The sequence below is a fragment of the Medicago truncatula genome, chromosome 3 (assembly GCF_003473485.1).
Source record: "Medicago truncatula cultivar Jemalong A17 chromosome 3, MtrunA17r5.0-ANR, whole genome shotgun sequence".
Classification (NCBI taxonomy): domain Eukaryota; kingdom Viridiplantae; phylum Streptophyta; class Magnoliopsida; order Fabales; family Fabaceae; genus Medicago; species Medicago truncatula.
In genome coordinates, this window is record NC_053044.1 from 47,475,208 (window position 1) to 47,491,293 (window position 16,086).

A 16,086-nucleotide genomic window follows, 5' to 3' on the forward strand; every position below is an offset into this window, starting at 1 on the left:
CAGAAGCACCAAACACACCACAAGTCAGTGGATTCTAGCCAATATCAATAAAACTCATTTTGGTCAACACTTTAGTACAAGTTGCATAATTTATTAAAAAAAAAAAAAAAAAAGAGTACAAGTTGCATAATAGTAGTTTGATACGATCACTATTGAATAAAAATGTTTTTGTGCTTTCCAATCATTGTGATTATTTTTATAGTTTTTTCCATGTGGGGCACACGATGCACGCACAGTCCTTTAATACAAATATAAATAAATGAAAATGAACTGAAATTATAAATAAATAATAAACGAACTGAAATCAATTTAACTAAAATAAAATAAATGAAGTGAAATCAAATCAGAGACGCAATTGAAGAAGAAGCACATGAGTTTTGGAGTGTGTGTGTGTAATTGAAAACGAAAGCTACATACATGAACCCAATATTGAGTTGAAATATCCACAAAAGTTGGTATAGCTTTTTTCAAATTCAGAACCCCTTTTGTTCCTTTCTGGGTTCATTCGAACCCTCAAATTTCAATATTTTTCTTCCATCTTCATCCAATTCTATTTATTACAACCATTAAACTCGTAACCCTTCATGGGTTTCTCTCCTCGATCATAAACAAACAAGACTTTGTCAAAAAGATTTTTTTTTTCTTTTCATTTTCACGTTCTCTTCTACTTTCACATCGTACTGCACTCAACACAGTCAGAGCTGGTGGTCGGAACTGAGCTCCACACCGCCGCGATTCAAAGCGGCGCAATTGACAACAGAGCATGAAAATGAAGTCTTCTTCGGATGATGAACATGATGAAGAAAAAGGGAAGTTGTTGGAAAAAAGCAAAGAAAGAGGTTCCAGAAATGGAAGGGTTGTTGTTAAAGTTCACAATCAAGCCTTATTATCTGGACTTGCTTATTGTCTTTCCTCCTGTGGCATGATTTTAGTTAACAAATTTGTACTCTCTAGTTATGATTTTAATGCTGGCATATCTTTGATGGTGTATCAGGTAATTTAATTCTTTCCCCCTTTTCTTTTTGTGTGTTTTCTTCTCTAACTTAGGCCCTCCTGTTTGGATAAATGACTTATTTTGCAGCCTATAGCATAACCACTTATGTATAAGCTATTTCTATAACTAAAGATAAAACAAAGTTTAATTTTTTTCGTGTAAGATATAAGCTGCTTTCATAAGTGGGAGAGCTTACAAGTGCTTAAGTCAGTAGATAAGCCCAAATAAGTCAATCCAATCAGGCCCTTAGATCTGTATAGTTTAATGATGATGTAAAGGTTGATACTTTTGTGGGTGCAGAATTTCATTTCGGTGATCATTGTATCTGTGTTGAGTCTTCTGGGTTTAGTTTCAACTGAACCACTGACATGGAGGTTGATTAAAGTCTGGTTTCCGGTCAATGTTATATTTGTTGGAATGCTAATTACAAGCATGTTTAGGTATGAAGTCTTCAACTTTCTGGCTATTATAATATTTACTTTTAACTTTCATTAGAATATGGCAATCATCTTCCAAAGGGGGTGATGGAGGCAGATACTTTGTGACTGCTTTTATAATAATTATCGATGTTTCATATACTTTTATCATTTGATAATGGGCCTGTTTGGATTGGCTTATTTGAGTTTATCTACTAGCATAAACACTTGTGAGACTGTTTGAGAAAACTTATGAAAACAGCTTATGACCTGTTCATAAGTTGTCATTGGCTTACTTTTATAAGTTCTCCAAGATATCTTGTGAAAACAGTTTATATCTAATATATAAACAATTTAATATTATCTTTTGTTATGGAAATAGCTTCTACATAAGCATTTATCATGATAAACATGTATGCTATAAACTACAAATTAATTTGTTTATCCAAACAAGGCCTGTTTGTTAATAAGTTTGAGATGTGGAGATAACACACAACTTCAGAAGTGGAAGGGAAAATAGCGTTTGAAATACAAGTTTAGTCTAGGACGAGCCACACTACCATTAGCTTAGCGATAAAAGTTAGACAACATACTAGATTACAAGTACATTTAAAATGAAAGTACACTAGAGGGGGATGCCAACTGTAGATTTTAAGCAAGATATATGAAATGGAGTAATGCTTTTGATGTATTTTGTGACAGAGAGGCACCTCTTAAACATAAATATTTTTGTGACAACACAACTATAAGATCTGTAATTTTGTATGAGATTGAGTAGTAAAAAATCAACAAAAGTAAGCTTGGTGTTACAGAGATGAGAGTATTACAGTAGAAGAGTGGTTGCACTTCAGAATATGATTAAGAATGAAAGCATTAGAGAGAAAGTTAGGGCTAGAAATGATAAGAGTCTCAGCTTCGGTGATTAGAGCATTTTTTAAAAAGACAAAGTGAAGCACCTGTAAGATGGGTAGACTAGTTGGAGGATGTTCAATAGTTAGTTAGAGGTAAAAGGAGGCCAAGGAAAACTATAGGCCATGGCCAAACCATTAATATGGATTTGGTTTTAACTGATTTGTCATTTGACATTATTTATGATAAGATACTAGGGCTTCATTTGATTAATGTCCCCATCATGGAAAATGGCTTTGGTTTTTGTAATGTTTCATATGCCTCCAGTTTTTTGAAATCTAATCTCGTCTCAAGTGTATCTTTCCTAATTATTGTTTATTGGCAGGTACTATGTACATAAGTGAGTTTATTTTTTAAAAAAGAATAGTTTTCTGTTTGCTGATGGGTTTGAGATAAGCTGCATTGATTTTTTATTTTATTTTAAAAGTGGTAGTATACGGAATGTGCTCAGAGAGATTCCATTTATGAGTATTCTGGTGTAATAATGAAATTGAAACTTTACGCTGATATTCGTCTTGGAAACACTATTCCTATATTTGGGGAGCACACAAGCTCTGAATTCTTAAGGATGTTAATTTTTTATTGTCAAACATTTCACGTTTCAATTTTTCCAGTCTCAATTTATGGATTTACATTGCATAATGCAGTTTCTTACTCTATGTTGTTTGATTGCATTGTTTTGCTTATTCATTTGTACTACTTGCAGTTTAAAATACATTAATGTAGCTATGGTGACAGTCTTGAAGAATGTTACTAATGTCATAACCGCCGTTGGTGAAATGTACTTGTTCAGTAAGCACCACGAAGGCAGAGTCTGGGCTGCTCTATTTCTAATGGTATGTTTAAAAAATTAACATACGAAACTTATGATTTCTGTGTTTGATACCCCACTTTGATGTGGAGTAATGTACTCACGTGTTTTACCTTTTAAGTTCTGGTTTGTTTTACTTACATCTCCTACAACCGGTGCTGTTGACAATATACTGCTTTATTGTGGTTTCCAAAGGTCGAATATATTGGGTTATATTTTATTTCTCTACTTTTTAGGTAAAATTAATAATGGCTGGAGTGGAATTGGTGTTTTAGGATAGTTAGAAGATATTAATCTGAACTTTTTATTCCAAATTCAGTATGAGCTGGACGGTTACGGTTGATGTTTGGAAATACTCTGCAGGGATCTGTCATGCTGACTGCATGACTTGTCTCTTTTGATTCATACTTACTATAAATATTTTTTAGGATTTATTTTGCCTCTTGAAACTCTTCATTATTATGATGATCTTGAACCAAGCACCAATTTTGGATACGTGCTTTCCTAATCATCTCATGTTTTTAAACAAGACAGACTGAAAGAGTTTCCCTTTCCCTTGCAGATCATTTCAGCAATAACTGGAGGGATTACTGATCTCTCTTTTAATGCAACTGGCTATGTGTGGCAGACACTAAATTGTTTCTTAACTGCATCATATTCTGTGAGTATTAGTGTTTTATGATAAGTTTCATTCTTTTTTTTACTTATCTTACTTTTCTTAACAGAAGAGTTCTTAACAGAAGAGGTTTAGTTTGGTTTCGATTTACAATATGTAGATAGCACCAATTTTCAGATTTTAGTTGAGTGTGCTGATGAGTTGGTTTTTTTTTCTTTATTATTTCAGCTGACCCTACGAAGGGTCATGGATACGGCAAAGCAATATACTAAATCTGGAAATTTAAATGAGTTTACGATGGTCTTGTTGAACAACACTCTTTCTTTGCCTTTGGGAATTTTCCTGATGCTTGTTTTCAATGAGGTTGATTATCTCTTAAGAACGTGAGTTTTCTCCCACATTTTGTCTGTGAAATCATTATATGAGGCGATACATCCTATGTTTCATCTTTAACTGCGTGCTTGTTTTTCTTTAAACAATAAACAGATCTAGAATCTCCAGAAATGTGCTTTTTGTTTGTTATATTGATTTCAAAAGTAAAAATCTATGCCCTATATTTTCGTTTTGCAAATCTCAGTATTAAATATATTAATGTATTTGAATTGACAGGCCACTTCTGAGATTACCTAGCTTTTGGTTAGTGATGACCTTCAGTGGAGTTTTGGGTCTAGCAATTAGCTTCACCTCCATGTGGTTTCTTCATCAAACAGGGGCTACAACTTACAGGTGTGGTCAGAAATTCCAATTGTGGCTCTTCTGATATATACACGCTTGGTTTCAGTTTCCTAAATGCGGCAAATTTTATTGTAGTTATGATTCCCAATCAATATATTAAATTGGACTTCGTGAATAGTAGGACTTAATGCATTCACCTCGGTTCCAACTCAAGTCAAAACTAGTTATGCATGATTATTAGAACGCCGTGCTATATCAGAAAAATTATAGTTCTTTTTAGCACATAACTAATAACTAGTTTGCCATCTGCAGTCTTGTAGGATCGCTGAATAAGATACCACTCTCAGTTGCTGGCATCCTTCTCTTTAAAGTTCCTACTAGTTTGGAGAACTCTGCTAGCATTTTATTTGGTTAGTTTTTTACATTAACTGAAAGTTTGCATTTATTGTTACCGTTATTATTTAGTAAATCTTGTACAAGTTTGTGTTACGTTCTTGATTCAATGCTGAAGGTAGAAATGCAAATTGCAGGGCTTTTGGCAGGAGTACTTTTCGCTAGAGCCAAAATCCGGGAGAGATCTCAATCCTGAAGAGCAGTATAAGGAATTTTTCTGATCTGTGGTATTTAATTTCTGGGGTGAAGTTAGAAGTTCAACCTGGGATTTTGAGGTGTTGTCAAAGAGATGATTATATCAGTTAAACTATCTCACCCTTTGGAGAGGTTTGATTTGTGCGAGTTCATGATTACTTCTCTCAGAGGGATAGTTTTTGGGCCTTGTTCGATTGGATCTGATTCGGGAAGAGTTGCTTGGATTGCATTGCTAGCAATGGAGGAAAAATTCGTCACTAACCTATTTTTATGTTGGATTCTGTATCATGTGACTTTATTGTCCTCATGTATCACTTAACAATTTGTTTGATGCGAAAATTCTCGTGGAAATGAAGTAAAAAAGTATATGTTGCATCTTGAGACAATGGTCACATTCTCATGTGAAGGTTTCAGATGTACAGATCACTTATTTGTTCAGTTTTTTTACAAGTACATCTCTTGAAAAGAATAGATACATTTTTTACTGAATAGGTCCACCTTCAACTCAATACTTTTTAATATTAAGGGATTATGTATTTTGTATATTTAGGCTTATCAATCTTTTTTTGAACAATCTTTAGGCTTATTAATCTAAATTAATTTTTCACTATAAATTACGACTACAATATGATATAATCCATGTGTATGTCTAGTTATGCGGTGAAAAAAATAGATATATTTATATAAAAGTGAGTTTAACTAAAAACTTGTCGGGAAAAATCATTTTGAGGATACAAAATCAATTGTAAGTAACCAACCATGTCATATCAATTTTTTACATCTAGAATCAATTTTGGTCGCTCTAAAACCGAAACCAAACAGTTGTTGGTTTGTTAGTTCTCCAACTGATCAAATTATCATTTGAAATGAGTTTTTAAATGGACTAACCGATCACGTCAATTTCTCAAAATATTAAGTTCAAATTTAAAAATAGATTTATGAGTTGTTACCTATTAAGTAAACCTATAATTATTTTAAGGAGAATCCTTGGAGCATTGAATAAGGGGATAAAAATATAAATATATCATTAAAAAATGGTGAATTTAACTTTTTAAAAGTTAAAATATTAATACAAACATTCTACTTTTGACTTTTAATAGAGTCTAACTCAATTGAGGGTAAAAATAAAATACCTAAAAAAAATGAAAAAAATAATAAAGTAAAAGTAGAAGTGACGTAAAAATTTAAAAGAGTGAGTGGGAGATGAATAACGAAGAAGTACAACCTTCCACAATTAGGCACGTGAATCTGATCTCAAATTTAACAAGAACAAGATTAGAGAAAGAAGAAGAAGAAGAAGAAGAAGAAAGAGTGTAGATTTGTTGAGAATAGCATAGATCGGAAGTGATGGAGTCTTCACAATCACACACCAACAACCCTAATCCGAACCCCAATCCGCTGGCTTTATCGGTTCCGGTATGGCCAACGATCGACGGTCCACTAGGACTATCAGAGGAAGAATCAGTGAAATACGCACGAAGATTCTACAAATTCGGATTCGCACTTCTTCCTCTTCTTTGGGCCGTTAATTGCTTCTACTTCTGGCCTGTCATTCGTCACTCCCATTCCTTCCCTCGCATTCGCCCCTGTATGTCTCATTTCTTCTTCAAAATCCTTTCTTTTTTTATCTTTTAGCTTCTTTAATTTCTACTGTTAGTAGAAATATTGTATTGTTTAATTCTGGAAGTTGGTTAGGATAATTCATACACATTAGATAGATAGAATTGATGTATTGAATTTTGGTAATTTAGGATTTGGCTGAATTTAGAGTGAAGTGAGGACATTAAGAGTTGATTATTCAACGCAGTGATGATTTTTTATGCATGTAGTAGAACAAGCATTGATTTCATAATCAATTGTTGATATGATTGTGATTTATTGCTTCCGATAATTTTTAGTTTCTAACTATAAATCACATTGATTTGAGGAGGCTGCATAGCTTCATTATATTATGTCTTTGGATGGGAAGGGGATGAGTATTGGTGGTTGCAGTTGAATTGTTGAATCTATTCACATATTAGTGAAGTGCAATGAATTTCTTCAATATTTTTAGAACCACGTTCCCTTTTCCATTCGAATTAATCTCAAAGGAGCAGTTTTAGTCTTTTCCACACCCAAGGTGTAACTGCACTAGAATCATTGTTTTTACTCTTTCCTCGTATATTTGTATCGTTTGTCATGTACCTAATGGAAAACTTTGTTTTTTACTCTGTTTTCCCTCCTTTCTCGTGTATTTGTAACGTTTGTCTTGTACTAAATGGAAAACCTCATTGATTTGTTGGATATCTTTGTGCAGATGTTGTTGGGTCTGCCGTTGGTTTTACTGTATTTGCGACGCTTCTTTGTTCCTGGGCTCTTACATTTTCCATTGGAGGGGAACGCCTCTTCGGCCCTGTCTGGGACCAGTTGGTCATGTACAATCTTGCTGATAGGTTCGGCTTAACAGGCTGGAGCTAGTTGTACTTGGACCCTTGTAGATGAAAATATCACCTTATTTACTTATAGGGTGAGTGGATGTGTATTACTGATACAATAAACTATGTATTCTGTTATTGAATTAGTGGATTTCATCCTGGAGCAATGTTTCAAGAGGATGGTTATGTGTCTTTATTGCTTTTTGGGCTGGGGGTGGATATAATGTACAACTTAGCTTTTAGATTCATTGTTTTATTTCTTCCTGGTTTTGCATCTTGATATAATATGTTGAGGAAGGAAACTAGTGACCATATGCTGCAAGACATCATACAGATATTGGAAGTTCACCCCCTTAGACTTTGTTTAGGAATTTGGGGGGAAAGGGAGGGGGAAGGTTTTGATGATAAAGGAAGGAGTAAAGAGAATGGGAGTAGTCTCTCCACCTTATATGAGAATTTTATAGTTGTCCATTGGACTAAACCCTCTAATATGGAGGAACTCAAAAATATTGGAAGAGGGTTTTGAAGGATTTTGAATAAATTTTCAAATCAACAATATTTTCAAAATTAAAATAAAATTACTCAAGTATTTTCATCTCACTCAAAGCAGATTCAAGAGATGATTTTGGATATTGTAATGTGCATGTCCTATGATTTATGTTTCCCATGTTTTGCATGCGTCCTACGAATGACATGTTAACAAAAAAAGATAATCTCAAACTTATGTTTATGTTTAGTTTAGGTGGGGTTTAGCATGGGAAAGAAAGTTGTTTCCCACCATGGGAAAGTTTTTTTTTTTTGGGTTTAGCATGGGAAAGTTTTTTTTTTTTTTTTTTTACCATTAGATTAAAGAGGAATATTGATTTTATCATAGAATGCCTACACCATATTTTTTTCTTTCTCTTTGACACTGATTTTTGTTGTTGTTAAGATCTGGAATTTTAGACCCAGTTATTGAATTGCATCATGATAACAAATTCACTCATGTTACCTGTGGACCACATCACGTTCATGAATTCAAGCCATTTAAAATTTGTCTTGTATATGCAAAAACTTGAGAATCATTTAGGTGATAGCTTCGATATAAACAGCGTGCATTCATTCTGAGAAATCCAAAACATAAATATATAAATAGTGAAGAGAAGGAGATAAAAACAATAGAAATGTGATTGCTATTTAGCATAGATAGAGAAAAATGGTGATTAACAAATGAGACAAGTAGATTAATGGGTCATGCTTTTTATCCTCTACCATTTCAGATAAAGAACAAAACAAGCAGTAAAAGTTTTCTCTTTTTCTTCATCTTTTATTCTTGATCTTTGAAGGGTTTATCTTGAACCAAGTTCTAAGAGTTTGTCACTGTTGAGCATACCATTTGAATCACACTACTCATGGAGGTTGAATGAGGATTGGTGAGGAGTGAATTCCAGATTCTGAGATTGCTACAAGTGGTGGGAGAGAGATGGAGGAGAGTGAAAAAAATCATGTGTTGAGTGTGTATGATAAAAGTATGTTCCTAGTTTAATCTAATGGTCAAATTTTTTTTTCCCATGGTGGAAAACAACTCTCCTTTTCCATGCTAAATGCCACCTTCTGTTTATACTATTTTCCAACATGAAAGCCATAAATACTTAGTAGGTCTAAGGTACTATCCTATCTAAAGCAAAGGGACTTTTGCTTCTTGCCCAAGCCTTGCTATTTGTTTCTGGGGTGATCAAGAACTAAACCGTAGATTAAATTATAGTTTGAACTTCTTTTTTTCTTAAAAGAAGCAATTGTACAATTTAATACAAAATACTCTTGTGAAACCATTGTGACTTAGATTCAAGTTCAGAATTATTTAATTGATAGATTATATGTAACTTACTTTGTATGTTTATATGCAAGTTACTTTGCATGTTTTCATTGAGATATGTGATTTTCTTTAACCTTATAAAAAAGAGGAGAACTAACTTCTGAAACAAAGGGCATGAAAACACTATCTCTCTCCCTTTCAAAAGGGCTTTGTTTTGTCAAGAAACTGCAAGGAAAAAAAATTCTCATACAGTGGAGTGAAGCATAATAAGAGAAATATGAGGGAGGGCGATGTGGAAAGTACAAAATCTGATGAAGCAAGAGAGATAGAGTGTAGACATGAAAGAGAAAAAGAAAAGGGAGTGGAAAAAATCATATTTCAAACTACAAATATCATTACCATTTCATCAATAGCAACAAAATATACCAGCAACTCATATAGCATGCCTTCAATGTGAATAGTAACATTGTGCAACAAATAGAACTATAGTTTGAAATGGAGTTCCCAATCAAACCAAGTGATGATACAAAACACTGAAACGGCTAACTGTAAATAATCTCCGACACATCATCCAAACTCATATCATTAACATTATCAAGTTCTAACTCATAAAGCTTCCTCTTTATCTTCTCAACTGATTCAGAAGAAGAAGGTGGTGTGGCATTAAGAGATCCCAACCCTGGATTTTGGCTATTATACACAGACAACACAGTTGCAACTTCTACACCACGATTTAGAAAGAAATGGAACAAGCCCTTAGGGATCACAAACACATCACCTTCCTTCAAAGACTTCTGAAAAACCTTGTTTTGTGTATCAAGAAATCCAGCATCCAATACACCTTCCTTAACAAAGATCATCTCACTAGCTCTTGGATGATTATGGAGGTTCACAATCCCATCAACTTCGATGTCTGTTCTACCAATTGAGATACCAAGAGTGTTGAGGCCAGGGAACTTAGAAGCTGAGACAATGTTGATTGATGAACCAAAATCATCTCTTGAACCTGCTTTGCTTAATTCCATGGTCTTAAAATCATGAGCTAATGTGTTAGATGGGTTATTGCAAGAGAAGCCATTGATGAATGTTGTCTGCTTTTTTGATGGAGATGTGGGGCATGTGTCATGTAGATTATCACAGTCTGCTAAGCTTATTTGTATGCTGCTAAAGGCTACAATGAGGAACGTGAAGAAAAATGAAGAATGGGATTTCATCTTCATCTTGATTCTCAGCTTTTGCCAATATACAAGATACGTAAATATACCATTTTGTAAGGTCTTCTTGACTGTTGAATGATGTAACAGGTCTTTGCAGATGAGTGTTTTGAGGTTGCAAGAAATACAAGTTATGACAGTCTTGGAGTTCACTGCTGGCTTTGCTAAGTACATTGCTTTAAAGAAAAACATTAATAAATAATATTTTTAAAATGAAATTTTCAATATCAAGGAGTAAACAGAAATTAAATCTGATTCAAAATTGTCTCTCCTGTATTCAAATTTTGGGTTCTCTCCCAATGAATAAACTTTCTATACAACCAACATTAGTGTTCAAGAAAATTATCTAGTTATGGAAACCACAAGAATCATTGGTTACACCTCTAAAACTAAGGTGCAACTCCACTTTATATAGCCACCAACCAGGGTGAGAGGGAGAATGACCTGAAATCAATCAATTCCAAATGGTAATACTACATGTTCCAAACGCAAATCTGAAACCGAACAGATTGTTTGTCCATGTCACCAGAGGCAGGAGGGAAGATCTCGTGTCAGTGTCAGATAAATTCAGGCTTCACGAGCCCAATCCATTATTGCAGCTCATATTTCACGTGTAGCAAAATCATCTGCTTGAGCAGGACTCGAAAACTGCTTAATCAAGCAACAATATGAGCCAGCTGATATTGTTTTCACCATATCTGGAATTTCGAACCATCCACAATCCACACACAGTAAATCAGCAAGGTCAACACCAGGATGAAGTGCCATTGTTCTGCAACTCAGGACACGGAAGGGGGAACACCCCATTGGTGAAACCAGCTACATATTCACAATGCCATGTTGCAGATAAGGCTACACCAAGAAAAGTAATATTCTTGAAGCACAAGCCTTCGAATGACGAACCCTTTACACCTTCCAAAACTGGAGCTTTGGTTGAATTTACACTGATCACATTGCTGATTAAAATATCTTTAAATCTAGGAACAGCTTTTGGATCCCACCCATCATCAGGATGATCATTTGAACCTCTACTGAACCTAATTGGTATCTTCACTCTCTCCATTCTTATATTGCTTATACTCACATTTTTTATATACCCGCCTCTACCATTATCAGATTTTATGCGAACACCGGCTGCAGAATTCCACACGTGCAAATTTTCGATTGTAATATTTGAAATTCCACCAGACATCTCACTTCCTATTCCTACTCCAGAGCAAGTTGGGGTAGTTCCTGAAACTCTACTTACTATGATATTTGTGCTAGGCTTAGCCACGGCGATTCCATATTGATCCCAACCACTTTTGATGGCTACAAGATCGTCCCCACTTTCTATGTAGTTATCTTCAATACACACGTTGGTACTCGAGTCTGAATCATAAGAAAGGAAATTCACTTGTAAGAGACTATAAAACGATTTGTATTAACATTTGTTCACTTGAATTTGAGCATAACAAGGAAACAACAAGCACGATAACAGAACGCAATAAATAGAGAGGTAAATAGTTGCAAATTACAAACCTGGGTCTATGCCATCAGTATTTGGGGCATTAAGAGGAGCCAAGATTGTCATCCCTTTGATCACAACATTACTGAATCAAAACACAACATTTTATTAAACCTCAAAGTTTATGTAATTACAAATGCTAGCAACATACAAGGCATAATTGAAATGATTTTCTTAAATCGAGCATCCAATACATAAAATTAAACAGGACACCTATGCACAATATAACACTAAAAATATCCTCAATATTCCTCAATAAATTCAACTTAAAGGACAAAACTATCAAGAATGTGCAGCGAAAGGACAAACCTGCAATAAACAGGATGGATAGTCCAAAAAGGAGAATTTCTAAAAGTGAGGTTTGAAACAAGAACATTTTCTGAGTTCATGAGTTCAAGGAGGTGGCCTCTTGTGTGCACCAATGTTCTATTCCACCAAAGCTCCCACCACATCCTCCCTTGACCATCCACTGTCCCATTTTCTCCTACAAAATGATATAATGCATATGAGCAATATGTGGACTATATACGGTACAGGTCTTTACAAATTATAACTAAATAAGGTAATTGATTATATCAACAACAAAAAAGTTAAACAAGTGGTTGGCTTTTTCCCTTGAAAAGTAGTCATTCACTAGTCACTACATTGATACTTTATTTGTCTAAATAATCTAATTCCTTTAGTTATTAATACTATTACAGTACTGAAGGAATTGCAATGAAGGGGAAAAAAGTAGTTATATTTATTTACCTGTAATGACAACATTACGGACCCCATTTGCATGAATAAGGCTAATATGTCTTCCTCCTAACCTCTCTCTTCCCCTACCATAAGATGGTAATGGTTCAATAATAGGCCATTCTTTAATGTCCTGTAAAATGTGGAATAAAACTTAAAATTAATAATAAAAAAAAAAATAATCACATTTTCATCAAATTTTCAAAAGTATATAATTAGCAACAAAAGAAAGTTAAACAAACATCATTTGGTTGGTTTGGTGGGTTCCATGTGATTGCACTAATTGTACAACCATGCATAAAGAAGTCAAAAGACATCTCACCACTTTTCTTAATAAAGATACACAGAAAACAACAAATTTCATTTAATTAGAAATAAAAAATTTAAAAACTGAAAATATCATTTTTAATTCAAAATTTTTGCCACTAAAGACAGTAATGATCAAAATCACATGCAAAACCCAGATTGCAGGTGGAAAGTATAATTAATTTTCACATGAAAACGTAACAATATATTAAAACAGAATAATAATATAATATAATATAGTTAAAATTCAAAAGGTAAATATATATAGAAATAAAATAAAAAAATGGTCGTACCTGAGAACCTAAAACAACAGCACCATGATGAAGAAAAAGTGTGAAATCACTGGTGAGATTAAAACTACCGGTAAGCCAAGTTCCATTGGGAATATTAAGTTGGGACCCACCTTTCCCTCGAAAACGTTGCATGTAACGAATCGCTCTCTGAAACGATTGTGTGTTAGAGGTTTTACCATCGCCAACTCCGCCGAAATCAACGATCGACTTGATAATTTTTCTGGGAGGAACGTTGTTGAAGAAACCGGAGCAGGTGGTGGGATCGACGAGGGAGGGTTGTGGTTGTTGGGAGAGGAGGATGGAGAGAGGGAAGAGAGAGCGGGTGGAGAATTGAAGAGAGAGGATGGTGAGGAAGGTGAAGAAGAGAAACAAGATTGAACATGATGGTTTTGTGTATGATCCAAGGATCATAAGGGTTGTTTTCTCTGATTCCATTGTTCTTCTGTTATGTTACATCGATCGATTAATAATTCCTGATGAATGAAATATAATATTGAAGGTGGTGGCGAAGGAGACGAAGATGCGTGTTGCACTGTTATTTGCGTATTTTGGTTTGGAGAGAGCGCGTTTCAACGCAGCGAAGAGAAAAATAATAATAATAATAATAAACTGGTGTTGGTGGGGTCAGATTCGGAAATTCAGAGAAAGAAATTAGAGAATGATATTTGAATGACAACTTCTTTTTTATTAGTAAAAAATAATGGAAAGAGAAAAAGGAAGGGAGAGAATAAGAGAATAAGATAATTATGAGAGAGAAAGTTGTCAAAAAATATTATAAAATAGTTGTACAAATATCATTTCTGAATAAAAATAACACAAAGTTTATCTATATATATATATATATATATCCATTTTTTGAGAGGATCTGTATTACTGTATATATACATATAATATTTGTGGAAGAAAGAAAAGATGACGGTGGCATTAGGAAAGTGGAGCAAAAGCGTAGATCACGGACCCCGCACATGATTTGGTGGGAACTGATAAACACAGACACAACGTTAGAAAAAGAGTATCTTCCATATTTTCTTGAAAAATGATGTGTAAAATCATTTTAGTACAACTTTTTATAATTTTATCTTTCATATTCACATAGTGCGAATTTTATATCTGACCAAAAAAAACTTGTTTTTTTTTTATTAATTATGTGTACAAAAATAAATAAATAAATTGTGTAATCATGCTGGTACGTGATATGGTAAATTGTAAATAAGAGATAAAATGTTGGCATTTATAAAATTTGTGTTTATTTGTTTCTTTTTTAAGGTGTTGGATCAGATCCATCCTAATTAATTAATTGATATATATGGTGTATGGAAAGCTGGCATTCAATAGGTGGAATCGAGATTAGGGTGGGAATGAGCGGGTCAAATCGGGCTTTGCTTAAATAGGTTAGGCCTAGTTGAAAAAATTAAAGTCTAAGTCTTGGTCTTTTATTGGTCAAAGGCTTTATTTTAAGTCTGACCTGACCTTTTTAAAAATTTGGTCTGGCCTATTAGCCTGTCTAAAAGTTTAGTTTGTGTTACAAATTTCAAACAATGTTTGTTTATCAATTTTTTTCCTTTTAATTTGTGCAGTATACTTAATAGAAACAAACATTAATTAGATACAAATTAAACTAATAAAACACAATTGTAAAATTTATTGATGTGAGTACCGTGTGTTATCTTTTAATTTTTGGTGGTTGGTATTTGGTTTGAGTAACTCTTGCCTCGTTAGATGAAGTACATCTTATTAAAGGATCAGTAATTCTTTTTGATATATATAAATATAAATAATAAATATGGAAAAATGTAATATATTCATATACGTGCCGACCTGATAGGCTTGATAAGCTTTTTTATAAGCCTAAGTCCGACCTAATTAAATAAATAGGCTTTTTAAAAAGCTCAAACTTGACCCATTTATTAAACGAGTGGACTTTTAGTAGGCTGAGTCATAGGTCCCTGATGAACGGCCTGACCTATTCCCACCCCTAGTCGGGATCATAACATATGTCATCATTTTTTATTTTGATAATAAAAATAAATGTTTGTTTACATAACTAATTATAGATGTTAAAATATCTTTAATTATTTATGAATTGAATGAGGGAAGGTTGAATATAGGGTTTATGAGGCCCAGAACAATCTCCTATGCAAATTATCTAGTATTTTTATTCTGCAAAAAGTTAATGTAGTTTTAAAGAGCGGGAGTAAAATGATTCATGGGTGTTATTACTGTCCAAGACACTTGCTTGCATAGGAAAGATCATAATCTTAGCTCTAGAAGATGATAAAACACTCTTAGACAGGAATTTGTTAACCAATTTTATCTCATTTCTTTCTGTAAGGTGATTGTTAACCAATTGGCAGAGTATATTTCTCTTATTGTTTCTCCTTTTTAAATTGGGTTTGTTCCTTGTAAGTATTCACGAGAACATTATTATTGCTAATGAAAGTAATCATAGTATGAATAAGAAGATTGAAAATATTGGACACTTTGCTATTTAAGGGGATTTAACTAAGGCTTGTAACATTTAGTCAAGGAAAAAAAACTAAGGCATGTGACATGTTGTGCTGGTCATTTATTCAGTATATTATGTGAAGTTGGTTTACCAGATAATTCAATTAAGGACATGATTCAGATTGGATGTTACGAGTGTTCATTCATATGTCAAGTGAAAGGTGTTGAGAGCTGATAGAAGTGGTCGAATAATGTCTCATTTAGTATTTATGGATGATTTATTTAGTTTGGTCAAACAACATATCCACAAAAGCATCCGTTCACATCAGGTGTCAATGGATTCGTTGACACAAAATCCTAGCCAT

At 33.7% G+C, this 16,086-nt stretch overlaps 4 protein-coding genes across 6 annotated transcripts; 2 read left to right on the plus strand and 2 right to left on the minus strand.

Moving 5' to 3' along the window:
* The first annotated feature begins 339 nt into the window (after positions 1–339).
* LOC11434535 (GDP-mannose transporter GONST1) lies at positions 340–5,517 on the plus strand. Of its 3 annotated transcripts, none has more exons than XM_003602572.4 (8): positions 340–994; positions 1,295–1,434; positions 3,026–3,155; positions 3,693–3,791; positions 3,975–4,129; positions 4,356–4,472; positions 4,734–4,831; positions 4,952–5,517. In XM_003602572.4, the coding sequence occupies exons 1-8, from the start codon at positions 764–766 to the stop codon at positions 5,008–5,010; spliced, it is 1,029 nt and encodes a 342-aa protein (XP_003602620.1). In that variant the 5' UTR covers positions 340–763; the 3' UTR covers positions 5,011–5,517. The 3 variants fall into 3 exon arrangements, with proteins under 3 accessions (XP_003602620.1, XP_013461563.1, XP_039687644.1); XM_039831710.1 differs by having other exon boundaries at positions 342–994; positions 1,273–1,434; XM_013606109.3 differs by lacking the exon at positions 1,295–1,434 and having other exon boundaries at positions 341–994.
* Positions 5,518–6,208: 691 nt separating this feature from the next.
* LOC11434074 (probable gamma-secretase subunit PEN-2) lies at positions 6,209–7,671 on the plus strand. The gene is made up of 2 exons (XM_003602573.3): positions 6,209–6,597; positions 7,306–7,671. Exons 1-2 carry the CDS (start codon positions 6,357–6,359, stop codon positions 7,464–7,466), a joined length of 402 nt encoding a protein of 133 aa, XP_003602621.1. The 5' UTR covers positions 6,209–6,356; the 3' UTR covers positions 7,467–7,671.
* Positions 7,672–9,530: 1,859 nt separating this feature from the next.
* On the minus strand, positions 9,531–10,656 carry LOC112420373 (germin-like protein subfamily 3 member 4). Its single transcript, XM_024779340.2, has one exon. It carries the CDS (start codon positions 10,622–10,624, stop codon positions 9,761–9,763), a length of 864 nt encoding a protein of 287 aa, XP_024635108.1. The 5' UTR covers positions 10,625–10,656; the 3' UTR covers positions 9,531–9,760.
* Positions 10,657–10,659: 3 nt separating this feature from the next.
* On the minus strand, positions 10,660–13,859 carry LOC11424001 (probable polygalacturonase). The gene is made up of 5 exons (XM_024779339.2): positions 13,277–13,859; positions 12,690–12,810; positions 12,249–12,423; positions 11,954–12,024; positions 10,660–11,803 (listed from the first exon to the last, which is right to left on the minus strand). The coding sequence occupies exons 1-5, from the start codon at positions 13,709–13,711 to the stop codon at positions 11,178–11,180; spliced, it is 1,428 nt and encodes a 475-aa protein (XP_024635107.1). The 5' UTR covers positions 13,712–13,859; the 3' UTR covers positions 10,660–11,177.
* Positions 13,860–16,086: the final 2,227 nt, after the last annotated feature.